General features: G+C 49.8%; 2 protein-coding genes across 8 annotated transcripts in view; one reads left to right on the forward strand and one right to left on the reverse strand.

Annotated features, from left to right (window-relative positions):
* The window catches only part of LOC147345052 (uncharacterized), a 29,587-nt gene extending 15,867 nt beyond the window's left edge, over positions 1–13,720 (reverse strand). For 2 of the 7 annotated variants that reach the window (XR_015154515.1, XR_015154517.1), the window contains exons 1-3: positions 13,349–13,720; positions 10,033–10,275; positions 5,593–5,639 (exon numbers count right to left, since the gene is read on the reverse strand). Coding sequence is in view for 1 of the 7 variants with exons in the window: in XM_086374736.1 (XP_086230862.1) it covers positions 10,033–10,137 (105 nt within the window). In the remaining 6 variants the exon portion in view is untranslated. Of the gene's footprint in view, positions 1–4,418; positions 4,724–5,592; positions 5,640–10,032; positions 10,276–13,348 lie in introns of all 7 variants that reach the window. The other 5 variants (XR_015154518.1, XM_086374736.1, XR_015154514.1 and 2 more) reach the window with 4 other exon arrangements.
* An 18-nt stretch (positions 13,721–13,738) lies between these two features.
* Positions 13,739–26,098, forward strand: LOC147345053 (beta-glucuronidase). Its single transcript, XM_086374729.1, has 12 exons — positions 13,739–13,992; positions 15,598–15,783; positions 16,132–16,313; positions 16,497–16,639; positions 16,816–17,003; positions 17,344–17,496; positions 17,712–17,890; positions 18,214–18,360; positions 20,132–20,216; positions 21,815–21,991; positions 23,734–23,869; positions 25,572–26,098. Exons 1-12 carry the CDS (start codon positions 13,780–13,782, stop codon positions 25,739–25,741), a joined length of 1,959 nt encoding a protein of 652 aa, XP_086230855.1. The 5' UTR covers positions 13,739–13,779; the 3' UTR covers positions 25,742–26,098.
* Positions 26,099–27,347: the final 1,249 nt, after the last annotated feature.

The following is a 27,347-nucleotide window of genomic DNA, read 5'->3' on the forward strand; positions in this document are numbered from 1 at the left end:
TCAGAAAAATTGGGAGGATGGGGATTTCCCTGGCAGTTCTGTGGTTAAGACTCTGCAGGGGGGAGTCTTAATGCAGGGGGCACAGGTTCGATCCTAGGTTGGGGAACTAAGATACCACATGCAACCAGGTGCAACCTAAAAAAAAAAAAAAGGAGTGGGTGGGGAAGATAGAGAAGAACAGAGCTTGAATCTGGTAAAAGAGCAAATTTGGAGTAAATGGGGATGATGAAAATTAGAGGAGATGTTAGGCTGGGAGGAATCTCAGAAGTCTTGGGGAAGAGAAAATGAAAAGAACCTAGAACATGATCCAGTAAATGAGTCACCACGGGTAATGGAAAGGTAGATAAAGTCAAGGTGGTCACAGAACAAAGGCCCAGGATGGGAAGGCCATTGATAGGGACAGGAGGTACGATGGAGAGGGGAACCGAGCCAAGGACCAAACTGCTCAGTGAATCTGAGGCCTGTGCATAGGCGGAGGGAATGAACCAGAGGCCAAGAGATGTGAAGATAAAGGTATCTGGGAAAAAAAGAGAATTCCTTCATGATCTCGTGGTTGAGACTCTGCCATTTCACTGTTGAGGGCCTCGGTTCCTTCCCTAGTTGGGGTTCTAAGATTCTACAAGCCACATGGTGTGGCTAAAAAACAGACAAAACTCTGAAATGATCCCTGAAGAATGAGAGTGATGGGGAAGAGGGAAGAGTTAACCAGTCAGGATGGAAGGGCTTCCAGACAGAGGGAAGGTCCTAAGCCAGGGCCCAGAAGCCAGCAGGAGCATGGTGTGTTCTGGAACTCAGAGCCAGGGATCAGGGGAACCAGTCAGACCACAACAGACTATACTAAGGGGTCTGCATTTATTCTCAAGGAGATGGTGACCTGCTCATTCATCCTCTTTGTCCCCTCTACTCATAACATAGGGTGATTAGGGCTAATCTTGGGATCTGTTATCCACCTGCCCTCCATTCTTTGGTGACCTCATCCATTCTCACTGCTGGCAACTCCCAAAATTTAATCTCCAGATTCAGCTTATGCATGGCTGCAAAATGAAGGGGGAAGGAAACTGGCCAATGGACTTCACCCTTCAGGGTCTGGTTGTCAGAGTCACGTGTTCATAAACTAAGTTTCCTCTGACCATAACAAACATTAGAAAATCAACTTTGAATTAATTAAGTATATACAGGTTGACTCTGAAATGGAAAATCAATTTATTAATTTATAGAAACAGATCAACCTTTACTTATTTGTGCCCATTTGTGAGCTTCAAAACGGTTATTGGTTTCTTTCTTGGTAGTGCTAATGGGAAAGGATCTGCCTGCCAAAGCAGGAGATGCCAAGAGACAAAGGTTTGATCTCTGGCTGAGGAAAACAGGCTTGCATGAAAATGGCAACCCAGTCCAGTATTCTTGTCTGGGAAATCCCATGGATGAGGAGCCTGGTGGGCTACAGCCCATGGGGTCACAAGAGTCGGACATGACTGAGAGACAAACATTGGACATTGGATTTAGTGACTCAATAGCAAGGCAAAAATAGTCTCCATGCCAGAGGAGGGCTCACTGTGGGAACAAGTCCTTGCCTGATGGGGAGTTTTGTCACTGTTTTTTCAGGGCATTCTGCTTTATTGACAGCCTTTTAGCACACTATTTTGTTTGGAAGCACCAGACTTTCCAGAACAAGATGCACCAGCAATGCTAAGGTGTAGCTGATACACTGGGGTGTGAGTTCACAAAATGATGTAACCTCTGTTTAAGGTACTGGCACAGGTTTGTACCCTACAGACACAGGCATTGGAATAAATTCTATTACATATACCTTCCGGAAAAGAAAACAGGGTGTGTATGTGTATACATATGTATGTATAATGATAAAGTGAAGTGAAAGTTGCTCAGTTGTGTCCGACTCTTTGCAACCCCATGGACTCTACAGTCCATGGAATTCTCCAGGGTAAAATACTGCAGTGGGTAGCCTTTCCCTTTGCAAGGGGATCTTCCCAACCCAGGGATTGATCCCAGGTCTCCTGCATTGCAGGCGGATTCTTTACTAGCTGAGCCACAAGGGAAGCCCATGTATAATGATGAGAGTGCATTCTCAATTACTGAGGCTATTCTGTGTAAGAAATTATCCTGCATTATGACTAGGGATCAACAAGCATGAATTATCTGCTTGCAATTGTACTTATCTGTAACTTCTGGCCTCGTTTCTCCTCCACAACCCATATACACCCAGTGACAATGTACCAAGCGGTCATCTCTGGCCCCATACCTGGGCATCAGGGTAGCGGGTAAGCAGGCTGGCACAGTGAGTAGCAGGCACACCCCTGGAAGGCTCCTGACACTGAACCCACTAACGCGAACTTTGCAGGGGCCGTGGAGGGGCACTGGAGGGGGATATAGTGCTGACCAGTGCCCTGCACACCCTGTCTCGGAAGGTGGCTCCACTCCGCAGTTCCAGTGGGGTGAAGTACTGCTTCTGGTTTCCTATCTAGGTGGGTAGGATGGGGGGTGGATTGGGAGCCTCCAGGGCTTCCACTTTGTCTTCGTTAATACTCCAAGGCAGTTCCAACACCCCTCATTTAGTTCACCGCCATTGTGATCAAGATTGGAGGAACCTTCCCAGCAATGTCATAGGATTGAGTCCAGATCTTTCCAGAATGTTATGTCCTGATCCCAGACCAGTAGCCTCACCCTCTCTCAATAAACCCTCCCTATCTAGCTTTACCTCCACACTTTGGTCTCACAGACTTAACTCTGCTCTTTCACACGCTCGCCCTTTCTATCAGGACACATGCGGTGGCTCCTGCAATGCTCCACGATTGAGCTCTTTGCTCACAGCGGTGCTTGTACTTCCCTGCGCATCCTGTGCCAAGACCTGACCCAGTTATTGGTCTGGGCCAGAGGGGAGGAGGCTTGCGATCTAGAGGAGGACGTCCTGTGAGGCAGCCTCCTCAGGTGAGATCCTTTTTCTTAAACTAAGTTGTTTGTGTATTTGTCTGCTCTGGGTCTTAGTTGTAGCATGTGGGATCTAGTTCCCTGACCAGGGATCGAACTCTGTTCTCCCACACTGGGAGCGTGGAGTCTTGGCCACTGGACCAGCAGGGAAGTCCCCTCAGGTGAGATCTTCACCTGTGGTTTCTGTCAAGGGGAGGCCACTCTCCAGGCAGGTAGGGCTTCTTTAACTGGTTAGAGGATTCAGGTAAAGCTGGGGTTCAAGAGGTTCAGGTTCAACCACCCAAAGGTCCACATCCCACGTCTCAGCTCTCAGTCCTTCCCTATGAGCCTCATAGGACTCACATCATAAGCTCTGGCGGCTTATGGTTCAATGCCGGGCCCAGTTTTCAATGCAGTCTTCCTACAACTACAGGAGATGAAGGTCTCTGTCAACAGTGCCAAGTAGGCCTTGTGGCTTCACTGGGCCCTGGATTGCTAGTTGGCTGGAGACAGCCTGTCATTCTTTTTCTTAAAGTGTCTCTGGGAACTTAGCAAACCCAGTCAGCTTAAAATTACAGTCCTTAAAATTAACCTTACTCACATTTCATTCCAGTTCTATGGCCTGGCCTATTATTTCCCCTTCCACCTGTAGCTTATCTCAATTCATAACAGGTAATCTTAGTGATTCCAGTGTTAGGGCACCTCAGGAGCTACGCCCTCCACTCACTGGAGTGACGGCAGGGCCCTTGTTGCTGAATGACTGCACAGGTTGTCTTGTTCCAGAATCCTGTTCTAAGGGCTCACTTCCCAGAGCCACTTCCAAAGAGGAAAAGTTAAAATTTCACAAAACCTCCTTTGTGCCTCTAGAACTCAGCTTGCCCCTTGCAAAGTCTAGATCACATTGGTCACATAGTCTCAAAAATGGGGACTTGCAATACTAGGAACTGGACCTTATCTCACTCACCCTTGTCCTGCCATTTGCAATCACCCAGAAGGCGATGGCACCCCCATTCCAGTACTCTTGCCTCGAAAATCCCATGGATGGAGGAGCCTGGTGGGCTGCAGTCCATGGGGTCATGTACAGTCGGACATGACTGAGTGACTTCACTCACTTTTCACTTTAATGCATTGGAGAAGGAAATGGCAACCCACCCCAGTGTTCTTGCCCGGAGAATCCCAGGGACGGCGGAGCCTGGTGGGCTGCCATCTATGGGGTCGAACAGAGTCGGACACGACTGAAGCGACTTAGCAGCAGCAGTAGCAGCAGCCCCTGTAAACCTGCTTAATCAAGCCTGTCCAGGTCAGGCATCCCTCTTCCCATCTTGACCACTGCTCCTGCACACCGAAACCCCTTAGTTTAAACCAGCCTGTTAACATCTAGTGTTGCCCACTACAGTCTGTCTATAAACACCCTGTAATCCCTTTGTTCGGGGCTCAGAGCTTGGAGTGTTAACTACTCTGGGCCTGCTGACATAAAAAACCTGAGTTCTCCAAACCTCTGAGTGTGGTGCTTGGTTTCTTGAGTACTGGTTTCTGCAACATTTCTGGAGGCCCCAGCAAGACTCCAACCACGCCAGCCCGTTGAGCTGCCAGACTGGTGGCTCTGCCGCGCTGGAGCGAAGGAACCCCGAGATGAAGGAGGAGGCGTGCCACCTGATGGTATTCCGGGTTCTCTTTCAGACCGGCATTCCGATTCTTCATTTGGCCGAGCCCCAGCTGGACTCATTGGAGGGACGGACTAACTCGCCAGGAATGGCCACAGGATAAGGTAAGGCTCTGGGGTCAGTCCCCAGGCAGGAACCTATCCCAAGGAGCAGAAGAGGAGACTGAGCACCTCTATGGGCTCCCAGGAAGGGAGCATCAACTAGGGAGATCTGGGGACTTGGGAGGAAGGGAGGCATCATGAATGATAAACTTCTCGGGGCTCCCAAGAAGGGAGCAACAGTAAAGGAACCCTGGGGACTCAGGAGAAGGGAGGAATCATGAATGATAACCTCCTTGGGGCTCCCAGGAAGGGAGCAAGGAAACCTAGGGGACTCAGGAGAAGGAGGGCATTGTGATAGCCTCTGAATGATTTTGAGTGTGTGATTGCTGATTGAATGCAGTGAGAGAAATTTTCTGGAAACTACAAAGCCAATTCTTTTTGCATATACAATAAAAACAACTAACTTGTTAAAAGGCCCGCCCAGGGAAAAGCTTGAAATTAACCCTTTCCGTGTCCTTGAAATACGCAGCCAGCTTTGTCTGAGACCTTAGCCTTGGGAAAATTAGAACTTCAAGCAAAGAAAAAAAAGGGGGGGGGTGTCAAAGAGATATTTTAAATCTCAGACAGAAAACTATAAGATCTCTGTCAATCTGTCTGTCTGGATTTATGTATGTCTCAGTTTATGTCTTTTTTCTGATAATATTGTTGAAGTTGTAAATGAGTGCTAATTTAATTGGCTTAAAGAAAAGTGTTTATGAATCAAACAATACAATACAAACAATACAAGAAAAATTAACTAAATAAATTTCAGATTCATATGAACTGGAAAATATTCAATATTAAATACCTAGTATTAATGTTTGTTTAATTATCTAATAAGAAAGTAGGATGTATGTTTTTAATAAAGAAGATGTAAAAAATAAAATTGCATTTTATAAAGGGAAAAGAAAGTAGGTCTGACTTACAGGTGGCTGTTATAGAAAGTGATTAAAAAGTTTCTGGAAGATGGAACCTGAAAAAAAAGTTTTGTGCGTGGTTAGGACTAAGTTTAAAATAAATTTAGTTAAGTTTACCTAAATGAGTTTGAAGTAAGCTAGTACAAAAATTTAAATTCGGCCTTTCTCTCTAAGAGGACATACTTTCTTCAGATGTTGAACTGCTTTTAAAAATAGATTTAAGGTTTTTTTTTAACCTCTTAATTGATCTGTTCTATATTTACCTTTGAAATCTTTTGTTAACTTTGCCTACAGTGTTAATGCCCTCACAATGAGTTCTCCAAAAAAGAAAAAATTACTTTAGTAAACAAAATAAATATTATTTAAGATTATGGTACATGTAGACAAAGCTCATTCTGCTTCTACAAAAAATAATCCCTTATGGTTAGACTTTTGCTATCTTGATGTCCTTAAAACATGGCGATAGTCTGCTCTTAGTTCTCTAAAAAAGAAAACATTACGTTTCACTAAATATTAAGTTCTAGTTTTGTTAATTAAAGTCTGTGCTTACTAAGACTCACTTCTGAGATAGTTCCTTGTTATGTTATATTGCTAAAAGGTTTAATTATTAAAAAGGACACTCTTAAGATGGTTTCTAAAGCTTATCTCAGTAACCAGTCTTTGGATAAAGCTCAGATGCTCCATGAGGTACAGGAGATTAACACCTGGCTATAATCATTTAACTCAGACAGATGACCTGGGGAATACCAGGCTGTATACAATGAAAGTTCTTGACCTAAATTCTTGCTTGTGACCTTACTAATAACTGCTAGCTATATTATTTTCTATGTAGCTTGTTTCAGAAGATTATTTCTTACGTTACCAAAGGTGTGACTGAGCCTGTGATAAAATGCTGATATGCAGTTCCATATGAGATCAATAATTGTAATAATGTAACTCTAGATGTGGGAAGAAGCAACAAGAGGAAATATCTTCCTGGACCAAGAGGCTAGTAAGACAGGTATGGTCCAGAGAATTTGCTACTTACAAGGCCTGGCCTAGTGACAACACACTGAGTGGCCTGTCAGTGGAATCTTTGTTAGACCTGGGAGTGAGCCTTCCCAGCACCGTGGGACACAATGACCTTGAAATGCCCCAAAACATGGTCACATATGTGGCTATGAAGGGGCCCTACTGACTGGAAGCTGGCCCTTGCCAGCTGCCTCTACAAAGAGTAAATCATGACTACTATAAGATGTTGACCGTCAATACCCCCTTGAAAGGCCTTCAGGGTGGAGACAAAAAATAAGGCACTCTGTGCTCTGGGAAAACCCAGAAAAACAGGCCTTCAGATAGATGTTTTCAGATAAAATTTTTATGAGTCCGAATTCTTGCATCTTCTCATACCTAGAGAAACACTAATGTCTAACCAATGTCTGGACCTGGTTCTCCTAGCTAGCGCCTCAGCAGCATTCCTACTTCTATTAATCTTCGAGCCGTGTATCTTTAAATTTCTTGTTAAGTTTGTTTCTCCAAGTAGTAGTAATACGACAAGAATATTCCCCGGCCAACGCCCAGACAATGCTAGAACAACCTGCCTTATTCTGTGGACTCTCTATGGCCTCTGTAAAGGCACCCCAAGGTCCTCAGGCTATTCTCCCTTTGAGATCTTATACGGGAGACCACCCCCAGTGATAAAAAAGCTCAAGGGAGATCACCAACAACTAGCTGACCTGGAGATGTCCCAACACCTCCAGGCCCTGGAAAAGTCTTCCGCCATATTGTCTGAGAAACCTGAGAAAGGACACCCATTCCACTGGGCAACTGGGTTCATCCCTATCAGCCAGGAAATGAGTTATAGGTGTCATCCCTTGGATCCACCACACCAGAGTCAAGAAGGCAGCGGCTTCCTGTAATGAGGACACCTGGAAAGCAGTTCGGGACCCCAAAAACCCCCTCAAGATCTGGTTCCAAAAACAGCGACCCTCACCCTCGAAGGACGCTGACCCCTGCTCTAGTCACTCCGGGAGCTGACTAGTCAATGCACGGCAGAAGCTTGAGGATTCTTCAGCCTTGCTCTAGCCACGCTCCAGCAGCTGGCAGCAGCTGGGAGGTCAATGCACAGCTGAAGCCTGAGGATCCAGCTATCAAAATATCAATGGATTTTCATTGTCAACCCTAGACTGTATCCCTGATTGCTATTATTTCTGTGTTCTTCACTAAAAGACTAGCTTTAGTTGCACCCCAGGACTGGGATTTGGGTCAGAAGCCGCAGTTAGCTGTCTATTATCTCACTGTAGTGGGAAGCCTCATTCTTATTAAAAGTCTCTTATGATCAATTCTCCCTACTAACTAAACTGCTCCACAGTATAGCTGACCCCCCCTTCATGATAGGCTCAGTTGCTATAGCTGTGACAACTCAAAGATGGGGAGAAAACCTTTTGCTAGTGTTCAGTTATCTGTTAGGTACAGGCTGCTTTGCAGCCTTCTGGTGTCCCTTGCTGTAACAGACGGTGCTGCCCCCATCAAGGCCTTTTCTTTGTTTGTGGGACAGATGCTTATGTCTACCTGTCAATTAGATGGGTATCTGCACCTTAGCTTACCTCACTCCCCAGATGAACACTGTCCCTAACAGCCAGACTCTCACCGTACCTCTGGCAGCACATACATGGTCAAAAACAGCCATCCAGCTTATTGGTCTGGGAATCACGGCTGCGCTAGGTATGGGAATAGGAGGAATTGCTTCATCAACCACCTTTTACCATACACTATTCAAAGACTTCACAGACGACATTGAGAGAGTGGCCAGATCTTCAGTGGCATTCAGTTCAGTTCATCAGTGGCATTACAGAAGCAACTAGATTCCCTGGCTGAGGTGGTTTTACAAAACAGGAGAAGGCTAGACCTACCTAACTGACAGCTGAAAAGGGAAGACTCTGCCTCTTCTTGAATGAAGACTGCTGCTTTTATGTAAACCAATCAGAAATAGACGGGGACAAGGCCCAACAGCGAAGGGAACAAATCATAAAAAGGAGAGCAAAACTAGCTAATTCCTGGGGTAACTGGAGTAATGTCTGGAGCAGGGCGTCGTGACTTCTCCCTTTAACAGGTCCTCTCTTCATGCTCTTTGCGGCGCTCTTGTTTGGCCCTTGTATTCTCAGTGCTATTACCCAGTTCATAACCTCTCAGACTGAATCCATAAAGTTACAAATGGTAACAGTTCAATATAGCCCCCTAAACGATGGGGAGCTCTGAGTGTCCTACCAAAAATATGAGATGACGCTTTCTACAACGAGTGATAGAAAGAAGCATCAAGAGGGGGGAATGAAGAGGAAAAGTTAAAATTTTACATCACGTCCTTCTCCTTCTGCCTCTGTAACTCAGCTTACTCCTTGCAAAGTCTAGATCACGTAGGTCACATAGTCTCAGAAAGTGGGGACTTGCAATACTAGGAACTGGAGTTTATCTCACTCACTCTTGTCTTGATCTTTGCATTTGCCCAGGCCCTGCAAACCTGCTTAATCATGCCTGTCCAGGGCAGGCATCCCCCTTCCCATCTGGATCACTGTTTCTGCACACGCGAAACCCCTTACTTTTAACCAGTCTACTAAGAGTTAGTGTTGCCCACTACAGTCTGTCTAAAAAAACTCTGTAATCCTTTTGTTCAGGGCTCAGAGCTTGGAGTGTTACTCCTCTGGGCCTGCTGGCGTAATAAACCTGAGTTCTCCAACTCTCCGGTGTGGTCCTTGGTTTCTCGAGTAATGGTTTCTGCAACACTTCCAGTTGGTTTTTTGAAAGCAGAGCTGAAGACAAAGGCCTATTATTATTATTATTATGGCCACCGTGTGAAGCATGTAGAATCTTAGTTCTTCAACCAGGGATGGAACCCACACCCTGTGTAGTGGAAGGGCTGAGACTTCCTCACTGGACCAGCAGAGAAGCCCCAAGGCAAAGGTTTATTCCACACAGGCACTGATTTGGAAAATGTTCCCAGATATGGTAGCAGGAAGAGGAAGACAGAAAAGAATGAAAAGCTAATATCAAAGTGCATAATCAAGGTCACACCTTGATCGTACATAATGTCCCCATTGCAGGAAAGGCTGAAACACTTATGCAATGGTTCCTATCTCTCTTTGAATGATGATGTCTCTAGATTATTAACACTAATTTCACCTCCACTTCTCAGCTCTATTGAAGAAGCAGAATTGAGCCATTCAGAGCCTGCAGGCAGAGAGCCTTTGTTTTCAGGGGACTGGTCATTGCTAATTGCGTTTTCAGGGAACTCAGCTTGGACAGAAATTAGAGGCTGCCAAAGGGGATGGGAAACAGGGCTCCAGAGGCATCTGTTATAACGTGTGATCAACTGCTCCCATGCCCCTGAGGACCTTAGAAGGGGCTCTAGTTAGTCAGGTGCCCAATGGCTTAAGCTTTGAGCTTCAGGCTTTAATCTGCCTTTCTGAAGGAACTCACGTTTGTCCTGGAGGGAATGGCTGAGGCAGTAGCTCTCCACACAGGGTGTATCCTCCTTCCCTGGTCCCCCGTTACTTGGAGTTCCAACGTCTCTCTCAGGCACATCCTGCCTGCTCCTCTGGCTCTCCAGCATTCCAAGCGTGAAGTGAAAGGCAACTGGGGAGCACCAGTCCTGCTGTGGGCTTCACTGGGATCTTGCTGAGATTGAAAGCGGTTCACACATCAGTTGTCTTGTTAGATAAACTAGAGTGAGGGGGAAAAGCCTGGAGTTAGCAATTTATAGATAGGAAGCAATGCCCTGGGAGGCGGGTGGGGAAGGGGCCTTAGTTACTGTCAAGGAAGAATCCCTCCTTCCCTCAAGACCATTTCAGATTTTTCAACAGTTCACCAGAGAAAAGATGAATTAGCCATCTGCTGGCCAATGCAGGCAAATCCTTTGACAGATCTTTAAAGGAAAGGTTTCAGGACTTCCTTGGTGGTCTGGTGGCTAAGACTTCATGCTCCCAATGCAGGGGGTGTGGGTTTGATCCCCAGTAAAGGACGAAGATCCCACATGCCACAACTAAGGCCTGGCACAAAGAAACAAACAAATAAATATGAAAAAATAAGTAAGTAGAGGAAAGTTTCAGAAGAAAAGCAGCAACTACAGACCAGAGCCCATGAGAGATGGAACTCAGTAACTTCCCTGTGTTGTTAACTTGGTCTCCCCTTTCTCCGTGTGTAGATGCATCCTTAGGATAGAAAGAGTCTGTGTGCCCACCTTTGCAAGCAGCAAAGAGGAAGCTGGTTTCATTCCCGCCAGGGTTGGTGGCTGCGGGGGAGAAGATTCTCCCAAGGGGGAAGTGGGTGGTGGCAGCAACTGAGGAAGAGAAAAGGGGACACAGGAGTGGAGAGGTTCCAGAAGAAAAGCTACAGAATGGTGGGCGACCCCTGCAAGAGTCAGGGTGTGCTTTTAGAATAGCTTTCAGCCTGAAAAACTGGGAGAGGAGAGCTAAATTCAGAAAAGTGGCAAGGACAGGGATTTCCCTGGTGGTTCAGTGGTTAAGACTCTCCTTCCAATGCAGGGGGCACAGGTTCGATCCCTGATTGGGGAACTAACATACCACATGCTGCGAGGTGGGACCAAACATTAAAAAAAAAAAAAAGGAGGATAGAGAAAAACAGAGTGTGGATCTGGTAAAAGAGCAAATTTAGAGTAAGTGGGGACAATGAAAATCAGAGGAGATGGTAGGCTAGGAGGAATCTCAGAAGTCTTGGGGAAGAGAAAATTAAAAGAACCTAGAACATGATCCAGTAAATGAGTCACCATGGGCAATGGAAAGGTAAATGAAGTCAGGGTGGTCACAGAACAAAGGCCCAGGATGGGAAGGCCACTGATAGGGATAGTAGTTACGATGGAGAGGGGACCCGAGCCAAGGACCAAATTGCTCAGTGAATATGGGGCCTGTGCATATGCGGAGGGAATGAACCAGAGGCCAAGAGATGTGAAGATAAAGGTATTTGGAAAAAAAGAGAATTCCTTCGTGATCTCACTGTTGAGGGCCTCGGTTCCATCCTTGGTTGAGGAACTAAGATTCTACAAGCCACATGGTGTGGCTAAAAACAGACAAACATAAAAAACAAACAAACAAAATTCTGAAATGATCCCTGAAGAATGAGAGTGATGGGGAAGAGGGAAGAGTTAACCAGTCAGGATGGAAGGGCTTCCAGACAGAGGGAAGGTCCTAAGCCAGGGCCCAGAAGCCAGCAGGAGCATGGTGTGTTCTGGAACTCAGAGCCAGGGATCAGGGGGACCAGTCAGACCACAACAGACTATACTAAGGGGTCTGCATTTACTCTCAAGGAGATGGTGACCTGCTCATTCATCCTCTTTGTCCCCTCTACTCATAACATAGGGTGATTAGGGCTAATCTTGGGATCTGTTATCCACCTGCCCTCCGTTCTTTGGTGACCTCATCCATTCTCACTGCTGGCAACTCCCAAAATTTCATCTCCAGATTCAGTTTATGCACAGGTGCAAAATAAAGGGGTAAGGAAACTGGCCAAAGGACTTCACCCCTCAAGGTCTGGTTATTGGGGTCATGCGTACGGAAACCAAGTTTTCTGTGTTCTCTTATGAAACAGTGGAAAATCAACTTTCAACTAAGTATATACATGTTGACTCTCAAATGGAAAATCAATTTATTAATTTATAAAAGCAGATCAACCTTGACTTATTTGTGCCCATTTGTGAGCTTTAAAATGGTTATTGTTTTCTTTCTTGGTGGTGCTAATGGGAAAGAGTCTGCCTGCCAAAGCAGGAGGCGCAAGAGATGAGGGTTGATCCCTGAGTCAGGAATATGCACTTGGATGAATATGGCAACCCACTCCAGTATTCTTGACTTGCAAGTCCCATGGAGAGAGGAGTCTGGCAGGCTATAGCCTGTGGGGTTGGAAAGAGGGGCACAGGACTGAGCAACAGAGCGCCTGGACACACAGACATACAGAAGCAGATCAACTTATTTGTGCCCACGTGCGAGTTTTAAGAAGATCATTGGTTTCTTTCTTTTTTTAATGTGGACCTTTTTTTTTTTTAATTTTGAAGGATTTATTGAATTTGTTACATTATTGCTTCTGTTTTATGTTTTGGTTTTTGGCCTAGAGGCAGGTGGGATACTAGCTCCCTGACCAGGGATCAAACCCACACACCCTGCATTGCAGGGGAAGTCTTATCCATTGGAACTTCAGGCAACTTCCCACTGTTTTCATTCTGATTATAAAACTAATGTATGTTCATGATAGAAATTTTCAAAAACTCAGAACATATGAAGAAGAAAATGGAAATCACCTGTAACACTGATAATAACACTTCACATCTATCTACAGCTGTGTGGATTTAATTTTAGCACTACCAGGGTCATACAGTATAAACTTTTGCACCTTTTTCTTATTTTTATATTGTAAGCATTTGGGAGAAAAAAATCTTTAGGCCTTGCCAATTCTTGCAATTTATTTATTTGTACTATCCCGGGATCTACTTTGTTTACAGTGTCAAGGTCCAAGCCAGAAGGCTGCTTTGGTGAACATGGAATCAGAGGAAAAATTAATAATTTAAAAATCAAGTAATTATAGGAACAAATGTATCCAGGCCAGGGTCCTGGTACCAAAGACTCCATCTCATTACGTGTACGTCCGTGATGCCAAGGAGCGCAGGGCCCCTGGGTAGGGGCTTGGGGACCAGGGGACTGCTGGTGGACGCCCAGGGTCAAGGCCAAGAGCCGGGAATCACGGCTGTGGGCCGGAGGGCACTAGGCACACAGGCTTCGCTTGAGCTTACCGCTGTCCCGCAGGCATAAGCGAGTGGAGGTGTCCCCAGCCGGTCTCCTTGAAGAATCGGTGTGTGTGGCGGGGAACCCGGCAGTCTCTCAGGTCCGGTCTGGACGAGCCGCCTTGGGCGCCAGCAGCTGGGGACGCCAGGGAGGAGGAGGGCGGTGACCCCGCGGGTGCGGAGCCTGCGAGCTACGACCTCCGCCCTTCCGGGTCCGGGCTGGCGCTCCGGCTACCGGCGGGCCCTCCGCCGCGCCGCCCTCGGGCAGGAAGGAGGACCGGTCGCGGCGTGAGGGGCGCGGGCCTCGCGGGGAGGGGGTGCCCCGAATGGCCAAGATGGCGCTGGGGCGGGACACGTGACTCTAGGCCCCGCCCCGGCCCCGTTATCAGCGCGCTGCCCGGGACACCCGGCAGCTGGCTGCCCGCAGCCACCCTGCAACCATGCTCCGGGGATCGGCGGGCGCCTGGGCCGTGCTCGGCCCTCTGCTCTGGGGCTGCGGGCTGTCGCTGCTGCAGGGCGGGATGCTCTATCCCCGGGAGAGCCGGTCGCGGGAGCGCAAGGAGCTGGACGGCCTCTGGAGCTTTCGCGCCGACTTCTCCGACAACCGGCGCCAGGGCTTCGAGCAGCAGTGGTACCGGGCGCCGCTGAGAGAGGTGCGTGCTCGGGAGACGGGACCTGGGCCAGGGCCGGGGAGCTCCTGGAAGCCCGGTGTGGGGGGCGTGGGGAGCCTTCCCCTTGTGGCCTCGGAACTAATGGACGGCCCTAAGGGGCCGTGGGGTCGACCCACCCGGAGTATGACCGGCAGGAGGAAATGGGCGGGCGGGACTTCGGTAGGGGAGGCGGAGCCGGAGCGGTGTCCCTGCCGCGAGCTAATGCCAGTGGCCGCCCCGTGGCTGGAGGGGAGTCTTTGGACATTTTGGGGCCGCACCTTTGCCCTGGCAGGAAGAACCCTGAGTTCCAAGGTTTAGGTAGAGAACGGGGCTTGGCATCCAGCCGAGCACCCCCTTCTAGGTCTTCCCTCTGATTTGGGTCGGGTGGGCAGAGAACTGGGTTGGGGGTCGGCCTTGAGCATCCAACGGTCACCTCCTTTACATCCTCTTTTTTTAGTCTTTGCCGCTCAGCCCTCATCACAGGAAGAAAGGGGCGGGGGAGCCGGGCACGTGCCCCACTCACAGTTTCCTCCGCAAAGCGGCCCCGGCCAGCCTTCCTCCCGGTGGCAGTCAGTTGATCATCTTCCTCTTAGTCAGGGTCTCATTTCTGGCTATCCTTCTTGCCCCAGGCTGGCTGTGGCCCTGGGCACACCCCTTTCCATGGAAACTCCGGTGCCCGCTGCCCTGAGAAAGAACTTCTGCTCCCACCAGACCTGGGACACAAGCATCCTTGCTGTTGGTGTCATCAGAAAGTTATCCATTCATTCAGTCAGAATTTACTGGGTCCTCACTGTGTGGCAGGGCATGGGCCAGCCACTGGGCGTACAGCTGTGAGGGGCAGGGAATCCCGCTTCCTCCGAGCTCCGTGTCCCATCTGTGTCTTCAGGAAGCTCTTCCCCAAGCTGCTTCCAGACTCACTGAGCTATCTGTCCGCTCCTGCCTTGCCTTCTTCCTGAGGTGTTCAGGGTCAAGAGGTTCAGTGGGTTCCTTTGGGGCTCAGGTTCTGCCAGGATGTCCAGAGGCTGTATCTCATGGGCCCTGGCCCCCAGAGGCCTTCCCTGACCCCAAGATAGCTCCCTGCGCCTCTCCACACTCTCTACACAGAGCTGCTCACTGACAGCAGAGGCCGTGTTCAGTGTTCTATTCCCAGCGCCTAGAACGCCATGCACTGTTCCCTGCGCACCCTTGAGTGAGTGAGTGAGTGAGTGAGTCACTGGGTCTGCTTCATGGAGTCGTAAAAATTAAATGAGTCCATGAAAGACATTGGTGAGTTGCTGGTAGGGTGGTCTGGAATCCGGGAGGGTCTGGGAGACGTCTTTTTTTTTTTTTTTAATATTTTAACGTGCAGCCTAATAAGTATTTGGCTGCATCCAGTCTTAGTTTTGGTGCTTGGGCTTAATTGCCCTGCAGCATGTGGAATCTTCCCAGACCAGGATCGAATCTGTGTCCCGTGCATTGCAAAGCAGATTCCTTATTGCTGGGCCACCAGGAAGGGCCCTGGGGAGAAGTCATTTTGTCCAGCTTTGTCCTGCAGGCAGAATTGCTGGGGGACCTGGCCCTTTAGTTTCCTGGGTGATCTGGACCTAATTCCCACCCTTGTCTCCTCAGTCGGGCCCCACCCTGGACATGCCGGTGCCCTCCAGCTTCAACGATGTGGGCCAGGATGGGCAGCTGCGGAGTTTTGTCGGCTGGGTGTGGTATGAACGGGAGATCACCCTGCCCCAGCGGTGGACCGAAGACCTGGACACGAGAGTGGTTCTGAGGATCGGCAGCGCCCACTACTATGCCATTGTGGTCAGTACAGCGGGTGGCAGGCAGAGCGGGTGGCCAGGCGTGGGGCAGGGTGGGGGATGGGCTGTCCTGGGGTGCCTGTTCCCAGCCGTCACCTGACAGCCTGCCTCTGGGGTACATGCGGGGGCGGGGGCTCATTTAAGGCCCCACACTGGGTTTGTGCCCTGGGTGGCGGAGAGTGGTCCCTTCTATTCCCCTGGAGCCCCATTCTTCCACTCCCGAGGTCGGTGGCAACTGGCAGAACCCTCAGCCCGCCCCACTCTGCCCGCTTCCCTCATCCTGCACTTGTGTGTGAGGGTGTGCCGGAAACTGTCGGGCCCCCCATCCCCGCTTGTCTCCCTGTATCTGCAGTGGGTGAATGGGGTCCATGTGTTAGAGCACGAGGGGGGCCATCTCCCCTTCGAGGCTGACATCAGCAAGCTGGTCCAGAGCGGGCCCCTGTCCTCCTGCCGCATCACCATCGCCATCAACAACACGCTGTCCCCCCACACCCTGCCGCCTGGGACCATCCTCTACAAGACGGACCCCTCCATGTGAGCAGCACCTTGCCCAGCCCCCGCTCCCACCCTCACTCCCTACCCTGCCCAGACGTCTTCCTACCAGGGGACAGGGTGGCTTCAGCAGAGGTGAGGCCCTGGCTCTTGGAGGCCAGGGAGACATGTGAGTTGAGATCGAAGGATTCAGAACAAGGCCACTGTCCCCTTGCTCCGTCCTAGGTACCCCAAGGGTTACTTTGTCCAGAACACAAAGTTTGACTTCTTCAACTACGCGGGACTGCATCGGGCCGTGCTCCTCTACACCACGCCTACCACCTACATTGATGACATTACCGTCACCACCGACATGGACCAAGACATTGGTGAGGCTCCTGCCAGGATCTGCCCTCAGCCAGGCCCAGAGTGGCTTGGTTCCCTGTTTGGAAAGATCCCCTTGGAGACGGGCTCTCCCATCTACCTCCTCAAGGTGCTCTCACCTGTAGGACCGCAGGCCACATGCCCCCCTCTTCTCTCTCATCTGATCTCTCGTCTCCTGTAGGGCTGGTGAATTACCAGATCATCGTCCAGGGCAGTGACCACTTCCAAGTGGACGTGTCTCTTCTGGATGAGGAAGGCAAAGTTATGGCCGAAGGGGCAGGGGCCGAGGGCCAGCTGCAGGTGCCCAGTGCCCACCTCTGGTGGCCGTACCTGATGCACGAGCACCCTGCCTACCTGTACTCGTTGGAGGTAATGGTGGTGAGGATTGGGCTGGGGGAGGCCGTTTGCCCCCATCCAGCAGCCCTAGCTTCAGCAGGCCTGGTCCCCTCAGCTTCCTGGTCTGTTGGATTGAAGAGTCCCCAGCCTGATTTTTTTCAGCCATTGGTGGGGAGGCCGAGTTGGAAGAGAAGCCCCGCGGCAGTGTGGGCAAAAGTTTCTTCTTGCTCACGGCAGATATAATTTCTGCCTCTCTCCACCTGCAGACCCAGAGGTGGGCCGCAGTGATTTGCCAGGGGCTGTCCTGCGAAGCTCAGGCTGCGTGGGGCTCAGGCCGGTCAGGCTGCCTCACGCCCAGTGCTCGATTTCGCAGGTGAAGCTGACGGCGCAGACGGCCGTGGGGCCCGTGTCTGACTTCTACACCCTCCCGGTGGGGATCCGCACCGTGGCCGTCACCGAGAGCCAGTTCCTCATCAATGGGAAGCCGTTCTATTTCCGAGGGGTCAACAAGCATGAGGATGCAGACGTGAGTAGGGGCTCCTGGGTCCCTGTTTCTTGCCATCCCCTTCCCCATCCCCTGGAGTGGCTGAGGACAGCTCAGAACAAACTGCCCCAAACCACTGCCTGTGCTTGGCCTGGATAGCAGGCTGATAGGGTGACTCTGGCGGGCCCAGCTCTTGGCGGAAACGTGTCTGGGATGGGGTCAAGTGCAGGGGCTCACCTGTCTCTGCTGTCCTCCAGATCCGAGGGAAGGGCTTTGACTGGCCGCTGCTGGTGAAGGACTTCAACCTGCTTCGCTGGCTGGGCGCCAACGCCTTCCGCACCAGCCACTACCCCTACGCGGAGGAGGTGCTGCAGCTCTGTGACCGCTACGGGATCGTGGTCATCGACGAGAGCCCTGGTGTGGGCATCGTGCTGGCGTGAGTGCCCGCTGCCTGCACTGCGCGGCACCCCCAGTTCGGCAGCCTGTGCGTGCATGCTGTCGCTCAGTCATGTCTGACTCTGGGACCCTATGGACTGTAGCCCATCAGACTCCTCTATCTATGGGATTCTCCAGGCCAGAATACGAGAGTGGGTTGCCATTTTCCTTCTTCAGGGGATCTTCCCGACCCAAGGATCGAACTTGTGTTTCCTACGTTGGGAGGCGGGTTGTTTACCACTGAGTCATCAGGGAAGCCCAGAGTTTTTACTAGAGGGAAAGAAAATCAGACTGACCTGTTCCCTCTCCTCTCTTGGCCTGCAGCGAGAGCTTCAGCAATGTGTCTCTGCAACACCACCTGGAGGTGATGGAGGAAATGATCCGCAGGGACAAGAATCACCCGGCCGTTGTAATGTGGTCCTTAGCCAATGAGCCCGCTTCCTTCCTGAAACCGGCTGGTTACTACTTCAAGTGAGTGCTCCTGCCTTGCCTGGGCTGGTCCCCGTTGAGACCACAGCCTGCTGGCCCAGCTCAGCCTTGCCTGGCAGCCACGGGAGAGTGGCGGTGGGCCCTGCAGTGGGTGTGGGCTGCTTCCAGCCCAGGTGCATCCATCCCTGGTCAATTTAGGGGACAAGATACTCACCCACCCAGATTATGATTTCAGCCAAGTGTCTCCTAGACACACCTGAAATGAAATGCAGAGGAGTTAACCCAAAACTTCAAATTAAAGAAAAAAGATAGTGACGTGGCCTGACTGACATAAGGAAGAGACGTTTGTCAAAGAATACATAAATCTGTGACCTGACTCTCCAGAAGGGCCATTGAAAGAGTCAGGCGCTTGCACCTTCTGGGAAACTCCCTGAAAACAGAGCTACAGAAGCTGATGACAGAGCTGGAAAGCATAGCCAGCGACTGTGGTGCCGCGAGCAGCATTTCCCTCTGTTCTGCTCTTTTCTGAGGCACTGAGCCACGGCTGACAGAGCTCCAGTCAAAACCAAGCCCTGCTGTTATTGTTTAGTCGCTAAGTCGTGTCCGACTCTTTGCGACCCCATGGGCTGTAGCCCACCAGGCTCCTCTGTCCTTGGGATTTCCCAGGCAAGAATACTGGAGTGGGTTGCCATTTCCTTCTCCAGGGGATCTTCCTGACCCAGGGATCAACCTGCATCTTCCACTTAGCAGGCGGGTTCTTTACCACTAAGCCACCTGTGTCTTCCCTTGATTTTTATGCTGTCCCCATTCCTGGGAAATTTAGTACATGTTAGAACTGCACAAAACCACTTTGCAATGCTTTTGAGTTCACCTGTAAAGGGGATTTAAACTTTATAAAGCTGACCTAGGCATATGATTATAAACAGATTTTCAAAGACGTGCATATTCTGACTATCCTAAAGTTACGTTGTTAGACGGGACCAGGTCACCTGAAGTTCGTTGTCCGTTCACTGCATACCAGTAACTTCCGCCACCCCCCAGGCATTGTCCTGGGCAGAAACTTCCCAGAGGGGCCATCTCCCCACAGTGGGCCAGCCTCCTGGCGTTGTCCTTGGTTTCTTCTCTTTCTTGCCATCCTGCAGTTGTAGCGTAGCCGGGCGTGGGGAATTATTTCACTTACTGCGGAGGCAGCAGAGGCCATGGAAATACTCCCTAGGAGACACTGCCTGCATCCCCCTGTCCTGGATGGAGGCTCTGAGTAGTGGACCTTCTTGGGCAAAGACGAGCTCTGGACACACAGCTGGAGGTCGGCTTGGGCAAAAAGTTCGTTTGGGTTTTTTCATAACATTGTTCAAAAACTCGAATGAACTTTCTGGCCAAGCCAATACATGTATTTAAGTCTCTAGTGAGTGCCCAGTGCACAGCTTGCCTCCCAGGACACGTTCCCTAGTGATGTGTTACATTAATACTCATCCTAACCCGCACAACATCTAGTTTCATCGGAGATGAGGAAACTTGCTTTTGGCAGCGCCCAGCTCAAAGATCTCAGCTGTGCCTCTCCTCTCTTGAGGATGGCCCCCTTTGGAGGACGGGTAGGGGGCTAAGATCTGGGGAGGGAGGAAGAGAGAATGATGTCAGGGAACATGATGTCTCGAGGAGCACGTTTGCTTACCTGAAATGCCCTAGAAGGCAGGGAGGAGAGCCGTGTCTTGGGGGTGATCTGTCTGGGAAGATGGGAAGGAGAGGATTCAGGAGGGGAACCTGAGGCCCTCCCCATACTGACGGCACCGTGTCTTCTGCCCTCCGTGGACAGGACGCTGATTGCCCACACTAAAGCCCTGGACCCCTCCCGGCCCGTGACCTTTGTGACCAACACCAACTATGAAGCAGACCTGGGGGTGAGCCTGGGGGTCTCTGCACATCTTCCTTCTGCCTGTCCTCTTGTCCTGCCCTGATGCTTGCTGACAGAAGCTGCTGGGAGGGACCACGAGCAGCCAGTCTGACCATTTCCATAGATGGTCTTTGGGTTAAAGAGAGCTGCCAGGGAGTGATTTGCCAGGCAGTGTAGCTTCTTGACACTAAGGAGGTCAGGCATAGGGAAGTCGAATTCCTTCTCAGTTCATTCTCAATTCATCGATCTCTGCACTTTGATTTAATTTTATGCCCCCAAGTTTAATATGCTCAGAAAGGGGCAGAGGTTTAAGGGAGCTTAAAGTCATCATTGACTTGTGTTTCTCCAACTTGGCTGATCATTGGAGCCATAAAGGGAAGCTTTTTGAAAGTACAGAGGTCCGGATTTTGTGATTCTGATTTATAATGTCCAGGATAGGAATCGGAGTTTCTAAAAAACTCCTCAGTGATTCCAGGCATCAATCAGCTTTGGGAACCACTGCTGAGATCCAATGTCAGGGGGACTGAAAATTGAAGGGAGAGGCTCACCCAGCCGGTTGGACCCCATGGCTCCTCTCACGGTCCCTGGGCACAGCAGCCCCTCAGAAACTGTGTTGAGTTGTTGCACAAAAGCTGTAAAACAGGAGCAAGAAGATGCCTCACTAGGGAACTGAGGCCAGTATTAAGAAGCGCTCCAGAAAGCGAAATGCTCTCGAGAAAGAGCGGATAAGAAAGCACTGTGTTCAAGTGTAAGTGTGAGCACTGTCGTTTTCACGTGGACCCGACGGTTTGCAGCCCTAGTGATCCGGGGCCATCCCTTCAAAGGAACATGACTGTGGTGGAACACCAGCGGGGCACAGGCGACCTGGGCGTCTCATAGTCTCAGTGGCATCCCTTCCTGCTCTAGTGGGCAGGGGAGCCTGTGCTGGTTCCCCCAGAAGGTTGCCAGGCTCACCCGCTGGGATGTGTGAGCTGTGGTGACGTGCCCACACAGAGGTACCGCTTCCCCGCGGTATCTTTCCGCCCCAAGCTCAGAAGCGTGCTGCAGCCCCTTGGGAGAGATGGACCGCGTGGGTCCCAGTGCAGACTCTGCAGGCGAGCGTGGGTTCAGGTGAGCTTTGGGGTCCACTGAGCGGCACATTGCTCAGATTCGCGGCGGTGCTGCCCCCAACCCAGGCTGCCCTCCCAGGAGGGAACTGTCCAGTCTCTTCAGGGCCCGTGACAGTAGCTCAGAAAGGGGACTCGGGAGGCTCTGTGAGGAGAAAACTGCCTTCGGCCCTCAGTTGGGCCAAGGGCATGACTAGTGACAGGACCACCACCTAGAGATGAAGAAGTCCAGTCTGGATGGGCTCCCTGGGCCGGCGTGCCTGGGGCCAGCTCTCATCGCCCTCCCCGGAGCCCAGTTGCAGCCAGGTCAGGGGTGCCAGCCCAGAACGAGAGGCTTGCTCCCTTCACTCGCTCCATTCAGGTCCCTTCTGACTATTATTTCCTACACGTGCGCATCTAACGCACTTTCCGCACTCACTTCTTACTTCCTCTGCCAGAAGCACCCCGAGTGTGAGTCCTCCACTCTCCTGGTTGGTGGACTCTCCCCATGCTCTTGCAGGCGCCGTACGTGGACGTCATCTGTGTGAACAGTTACTACTCCTGGTACCACGACTATGGGCACATGGAGGTGATTCAGCTGCAGTTGGCAACCCAGTTCGAGAACTGGTATAAGGCCTATCAGAAGCCGATGATTCAGAGCGAGTACGGAGCAGATGCCATTGAAGGGTTTCACGAGGTAAGTGCATCGAAGATGGGAGTTATTTTTTCCCTCTCTCGGACAGGGATGTCAGTCATCACGGCCCCAGACTAGAGATCTGCCTCTTTCCCCGTCCCTCCCTTGTCCTGGCCACCTCCCACAGCTAACCAGGCCAGCCCTAAGCCGCCTCTCCACACGGCCGGCCCGGACTCAGCCTCTGTTCCATGTGCGTGGTCCTCAGATAGCCTCCCACAAGCTGCCCAAGTGGTCCCTGGAACAAATCCAAGCCTTGTCCTGTCCCTGGCTTTCCCTGACCCCACAGGACGAAGCCGTAATCTGTGCTCGGGGCTGTCCGCGTCCTCTGCCCTCTCCCAGGCCTTCAGTCCCAGATCCTGGTCTGTTCTGTTTGGTGGCTCCTGTGCTGGCCTGGCCTCTTCCTTCTGCCCAGGAAGCCCTTCTTAGCTCCATAACCCCAGCTAATGGAACTTGACTCAATGGTCATGCTTCAGCTCAGGTGTCCACTCTTTGGGGAGGAGGACCCCACCTAGCTGGGCAGAGGAACACCGTGAGCTGTCATGCTCTCTTTGGTTCTCTCCTTGACCAGACCGGGGGCTCCAGGAGGGAGATTAAATTGTGTTTCCCTTGGCTTCCTTACAACTCCACAGTTGTATCTGCAGTGCATCCTGTATAATAGCGTTTTAATCCTCCTCGTTGGGAAGGAGGAGCAAAGCCAACAGGGGTTGGTTCTCTTGTAAGATGACTGCAGTGCTGCATCCTCGAGTGTCAAAGACCCAGCACCCCCCACAAATTCCCATGAGATGAAAACGCAGACCTTATGCTCTAAGAACATCTCAAAGATCGTTATATCTTAGCACACGACAGACATGAGCTCTTCTCCGGAGACTGAGTCCGTAGATGTGACCTCTGCTTTTCCCCTCCTCACCTGGCAGGTCTCAGCTTCAGTGAAGCTTTCTGTGGCCCCTGCCTCTGTCTGCACCCACTGCTAACCTCCTCCTACCCGCCCCCCACACACTACATGCTCCCAATTCACCCTTGTTACACTTCGAGCTTGTGTCTTGCCAGATTGTAAAGCCCATGAGGGCAGGGACTCTATCTTTCTAGTTTCTTTGCCTCTAATGCCTGGCATATAAGCAGATGCTAAATAACGATTTGTTCAATAGTCAATGGGCTAAATAGCAGTTCCTTACCTAGATGAGATACAGGGGAATTGGAGTGAAGTTAAAGCTGAGTCACACCAGTGCTCAAATTATGCATTGGCAGCTACTTCAGCCTTGGGTTTTAAATTTATTATCCAGACACGTATTTTTATTCCTAGTGTAGTTCAGTTGTAAGACTGCAGTGGGAAATAGAGGTGGAAAAAAGTAAAGCAAATATTAAATTCTGTTTAATGGGAATTCCCTGGTTGTCCAGTGGCTAGAACTTGTGCTTTCAGTGCCGAAGGTCCAGGTTCAATTCCTGTTTGGGGAACTAAGATTCCACCAGCTGCTTGGTGTGGCCAAAAAAAACCCCCACAAATTCTGTTTATAAATAAAGAAGTTACTAATTAAGGTGGGGTTGTTGCTGTTTTTTAAACCTTTTTTTTTTTTAACCCTGGGCTACATCACACACTGGCTTGGCCCTCCACCAGTATCAGCAAGTCCTGCAGGCACTATAGCCCACCACAAGGACAGATATTTTGGTCATCATCAGATGGATCTTTGTCTAAGTTTGCAGTTTTGCTGGTTGTGACTCCTAACCTCTCTCTCTGCCTTGAATTCCAGGATCCACCACTGATGTTCAGTGAAGAGTACCAGAAAGGCCTGCTCCAGCAGTATCATGTGGTTCTGGACCAAAAACGCAAAGAATATGTGGTTGGCGAGCTCATCTGGAATTTTGCTGATTTCATGACTAACCAGTGTAAGTGGCAATTGGGTGCATGGGATGTATCCCTTCTCATTGTTTCTGGTGGGCGTGTTAGTTCAGGACATTTGGTTCTAAGAACCCTGGAAACAAGCAGGGGAAGGCTGATATCATCAAAGCAGGCTACACAGAGGATTTCCTAGGATAAAGTCAGTTGTGTTGAGCAAGCAGCTGATTACTTGTGTGCTGCAAGTAATGCAAATCATTTTCTGAAGTAAATGGAAGAGGCATCCGTCTCAAGGCAGAGGTGGCCAGCTCTCCTCTGTTTCACAATAGTATGAGGAAAAAGTGGATCTTGCATTGGATTTACTGGGATACACTCGTGATTCTAGGGTAAGGTACAAAGCCTGAGAAACCTAAGACATTTCAGTCTGTTTTATATGATTTGCTTATGAAAGGCAGGTTCACCAAATATACGTAAATATCAAACGGTTTTGAATGTAGGAGTGTTTAAAAGCCTTCAGAGTGAACATGGTCTGTACTTTCTCAAGTGAGAACAATGAGAAACTTCCAAATGAATGTTTCCTATATCTTTTTACCCCTCTAGGTTACTAGCTTCTTGATATATTGTAAATTGAGGAGAGCAAGCTGGGGGAGGTAGGGAAGAACTGGTAACAGTGGGAATTACCTTTTATTACTTCTGGGGAAAGACAGGTTTTTGGAAGGTTAAAGTTTAACTAAAAATCAGAATTCAGGGGGGTGGGGTTGGGGGGTGCTTCATGGTGGTCCAGTGGTTAAGACTGCACTCCCAATGTAGGGAGCGTGGGTTTGAAACCTGGTCGGAGAACTAAGATTCCTCATGCCATGCAGCATGGCAAAAAAACAAAATAAGAAAAAAAAGAAAATCAGAATGGCAAGAGTGAAAGAGGAAAAAGAAAGAGAACGTGAGCCTCCACTCTGCTTGGCAAATGAGATTAGTGGCTCCTGGAAATAAACTTGGATGGAAGCCTAGTTTTGTGAGTAGGGACACTGGCTTTGTGTAGTAAGGAATTAGCTGTGTGACCTTGGACAAGGTACCTACCTTTTCACAAGCCTATGAAGTGGGCATAACGACAACCACCTCGGAGGTTGACATAGGGATTCCACTTGAAGTGCTTGGCACAGTGCCTGGTGTTTGCTTTTCATGGGAGAAATGATTGTTGTCTTGAACTTTTCAGTGGGAGAGAGCTTTCCATTTCACAGAAGGGGTGGCTTCTCTTGGGGGTGGAGAGAAGACTCGCTGGGAGCATAGCTGCTCTTTCTACCTCCCTCTCCGGCAGACTTGCCTCCAGGGGTGGGGACCCAGCTGGAAGTCTGCCTGGGAGAACTTTAACATCTACTTGGGCCCCTGTGAGTGGTCAAGACTCTGGCTCCTCCTAGGAGAGTAGTCCTTTCAGAGAGGGCTCCAGCCTTTCGAAGAGTAACTTTGTCTCAGCCCCACTCCAGTTACCAGGCAGCTGGGTACCCTAAATGTCTTAAACATTATCTTGCAAGGAAAAGATAAACAGTTTTGGATTCTTCCCCTAATGGATGAAAGCTGAAGTGTTTGGGGGAGAACTGGTATTTAAGTCTTTACCCCATTAAGCGGCCACTTCCGAGTCCACAGCAGGCCGAGCAGCTCTAAAGCATGAAGACATTGCTGAGTGCCCAGCTTGGCTCCAGGCTGGTTCTGATTTTCCCCATCAGAAGTCATGTGAAACACCTTTTGTCTTGTTTTTAGCACCAGTTCGGATGATTGGGAACAGAAAAGGGATCTTCACTCGGCAGAGACAACCAAAGAGTGCAGCTTTCCTGTTGCGAGAGAGATACTGGAAACTTGCCAATGAAACCAGGTACCAGCGGTCAGCTGTGACGTCACAGTGTGTGGGAAGCGGCCTGTTTACTGTTTAAAGCGAGAACTACCTCTCTGCAGACACTGGCTCGGTCAACTCCTCCTCCCCAGGGAGGGGGGCTACTGTCATCGCACACAGAGCAAGTGTTTCCTGCACTGTGCATGGCAGACCTGGAAGCTTCTCACCTGGATATTGTGGTCATTTGCTAGAAGGGAACATTAGAGGTGAAAATAAAGACTTGTAGGGCCTTCCCTGGCAGTCCAGTGGTTAAGACTCGGCACTTCCATTGTAGGGGGCCTGAGTTTGATCCCTGGTTGAGAAACTAAGATCCCACATGTTGCACAGCATGGCCAATAATAATAATAATAAAGAAAAGCTTTTGTCTTATGACAATAAGGAGTTGGCTTAAAAGTGACCATCCGTAAACTGAATGATCTATACTGCTGAAAAGCATCTGCATTTCTTTTCGGCGTCTCAGCCTGTTTTTGTAGCCTTAACCAAGCACAGAGTCTTGGGAAACCTCTGCTTCAGCACTCATGCCCCACTCAGAGTTGTGGCTTACAAACTGTGCTGCCACCAAACTAGCCCTGCTGTGTGCGCTTTGCGCCAGCCTTGACTTGAGTGGGTGACGGTAGGAAACACCTGCTAGGAACTCCACAGAAGGGCTGAAGTTTCAGCAAATTCCCAGAAAGTAGTATCAGGCTGGAAGAAGAAGGCACGGGGTCTGTGAACCACAGCTAAGCTGACGCAGAAGCAGAAGAAAGGTAAGAATGGAGCAATGTCGGAGCTGGAAGGGAGCTCAGAGGTTTCCAATGCGGCTGGGATGTTCTTCCAACCGCAGCCGTCGTCTTGTCTGGACTGAAAGGGATAGACAGCTGTAGAAGCCCACTGGACCATTGCAGCCGACTCCACTGAAGGTGGAGATGCAGCCTCTGAATGCGCGGGCCGCAGACAGGACAGGCTTCCATACCTGGTGCCGCCACCTGCTCTGCTCCCGAGGACGGCCTTTCCTTAGGAATCTGTCCTCCTGCCCCTCTTCTGCAGGCTCCATTAAGTAAGGTACGTTATTTTTAAGATTTCAGTGTTCATCAACCCTGACTTAAAGCTGAAAGCTTTGGAAAAATACGGTCCAATCAAATTGAAGACCATAAATTAATGTAGTTCTTGATACAGAGTTTGATCCACTTGTAGGGGATTTCATGTCTCAACACATGCCCTTTTTTAACCTTTCTTTCCAAGCTCCATAAAGAAATGCGAGTGTAGTCTGTTCCAGTAATAAGTTAGGAATTTTAGGGGCTGTATATTTCTTTTGTTACCCTAAAATTTCCAAGTTTCTTGAAGTAATCAAGTTTTATGTTCCAGTTTAATGTCAAGGAATAATATATAAAATTCTTTACCTGACAAACATTATAAAAAAAATGAAACATGACAGACACACTTAAATGTTTTACAAATTAGGGGTAAGATTCTTTTCTCAAGTCCTAAGGTCCCAACAAAGGACACATTTGTTCTATTCAATAAAATATGGCTAACTGCATTTCCAACGAAATTATCTTTCTTGCAGATACTAACTTTTTAGGAGATTATAAGAGTGGAGTATTCAAGGTGAGGTACAGTAAAGCAGTGAAAAAACAGCTGATTAATACAATCTATGTGCTCACAGA

The sequence above is a fragment of the Bos grunniens genome, chromosome 25 (assembly GCF_055505025.1).
Source record: "Bos grunniens cultivar Pamir isolate PY7600 chromosome 25, Bosgru_T2T1.0, whole genome shotgun sequence".
NCBI lineage: Eukaryota > Metazoa > Chordata > Mammalia > Artiodactyla > Bovidae > Bos > Bos grunniens.

What these genes read in the sequence shown, in the direction of transcription:
- LOC147345053 (XM_086374729.1), top strand. Translation starts at nt 13,780, where the DNA reads ATGCTCCGGGGATCGGCGGGCGCCTGGGCCGTGCTCGGCCCTCTGCTC. An exon ending in TACAAGACGGACCCCTCCAT is followed by an intron (nt 16,314 to 16,496) that starts GTGAGCAGCACC and finishes GCTCCGTCCTAG; the next exon opens with GTACCCCAAGGGTTACTTTG. An exon ending in ACTATGAAGCAGACCTGGGG is followed by an intron (nt 20,217 to 21,814) that starts GTGAGCCTGGGG and finishes ATGCTCTTGCAG; the next exon opens with GCGCCGTACGTGGACGTCAT.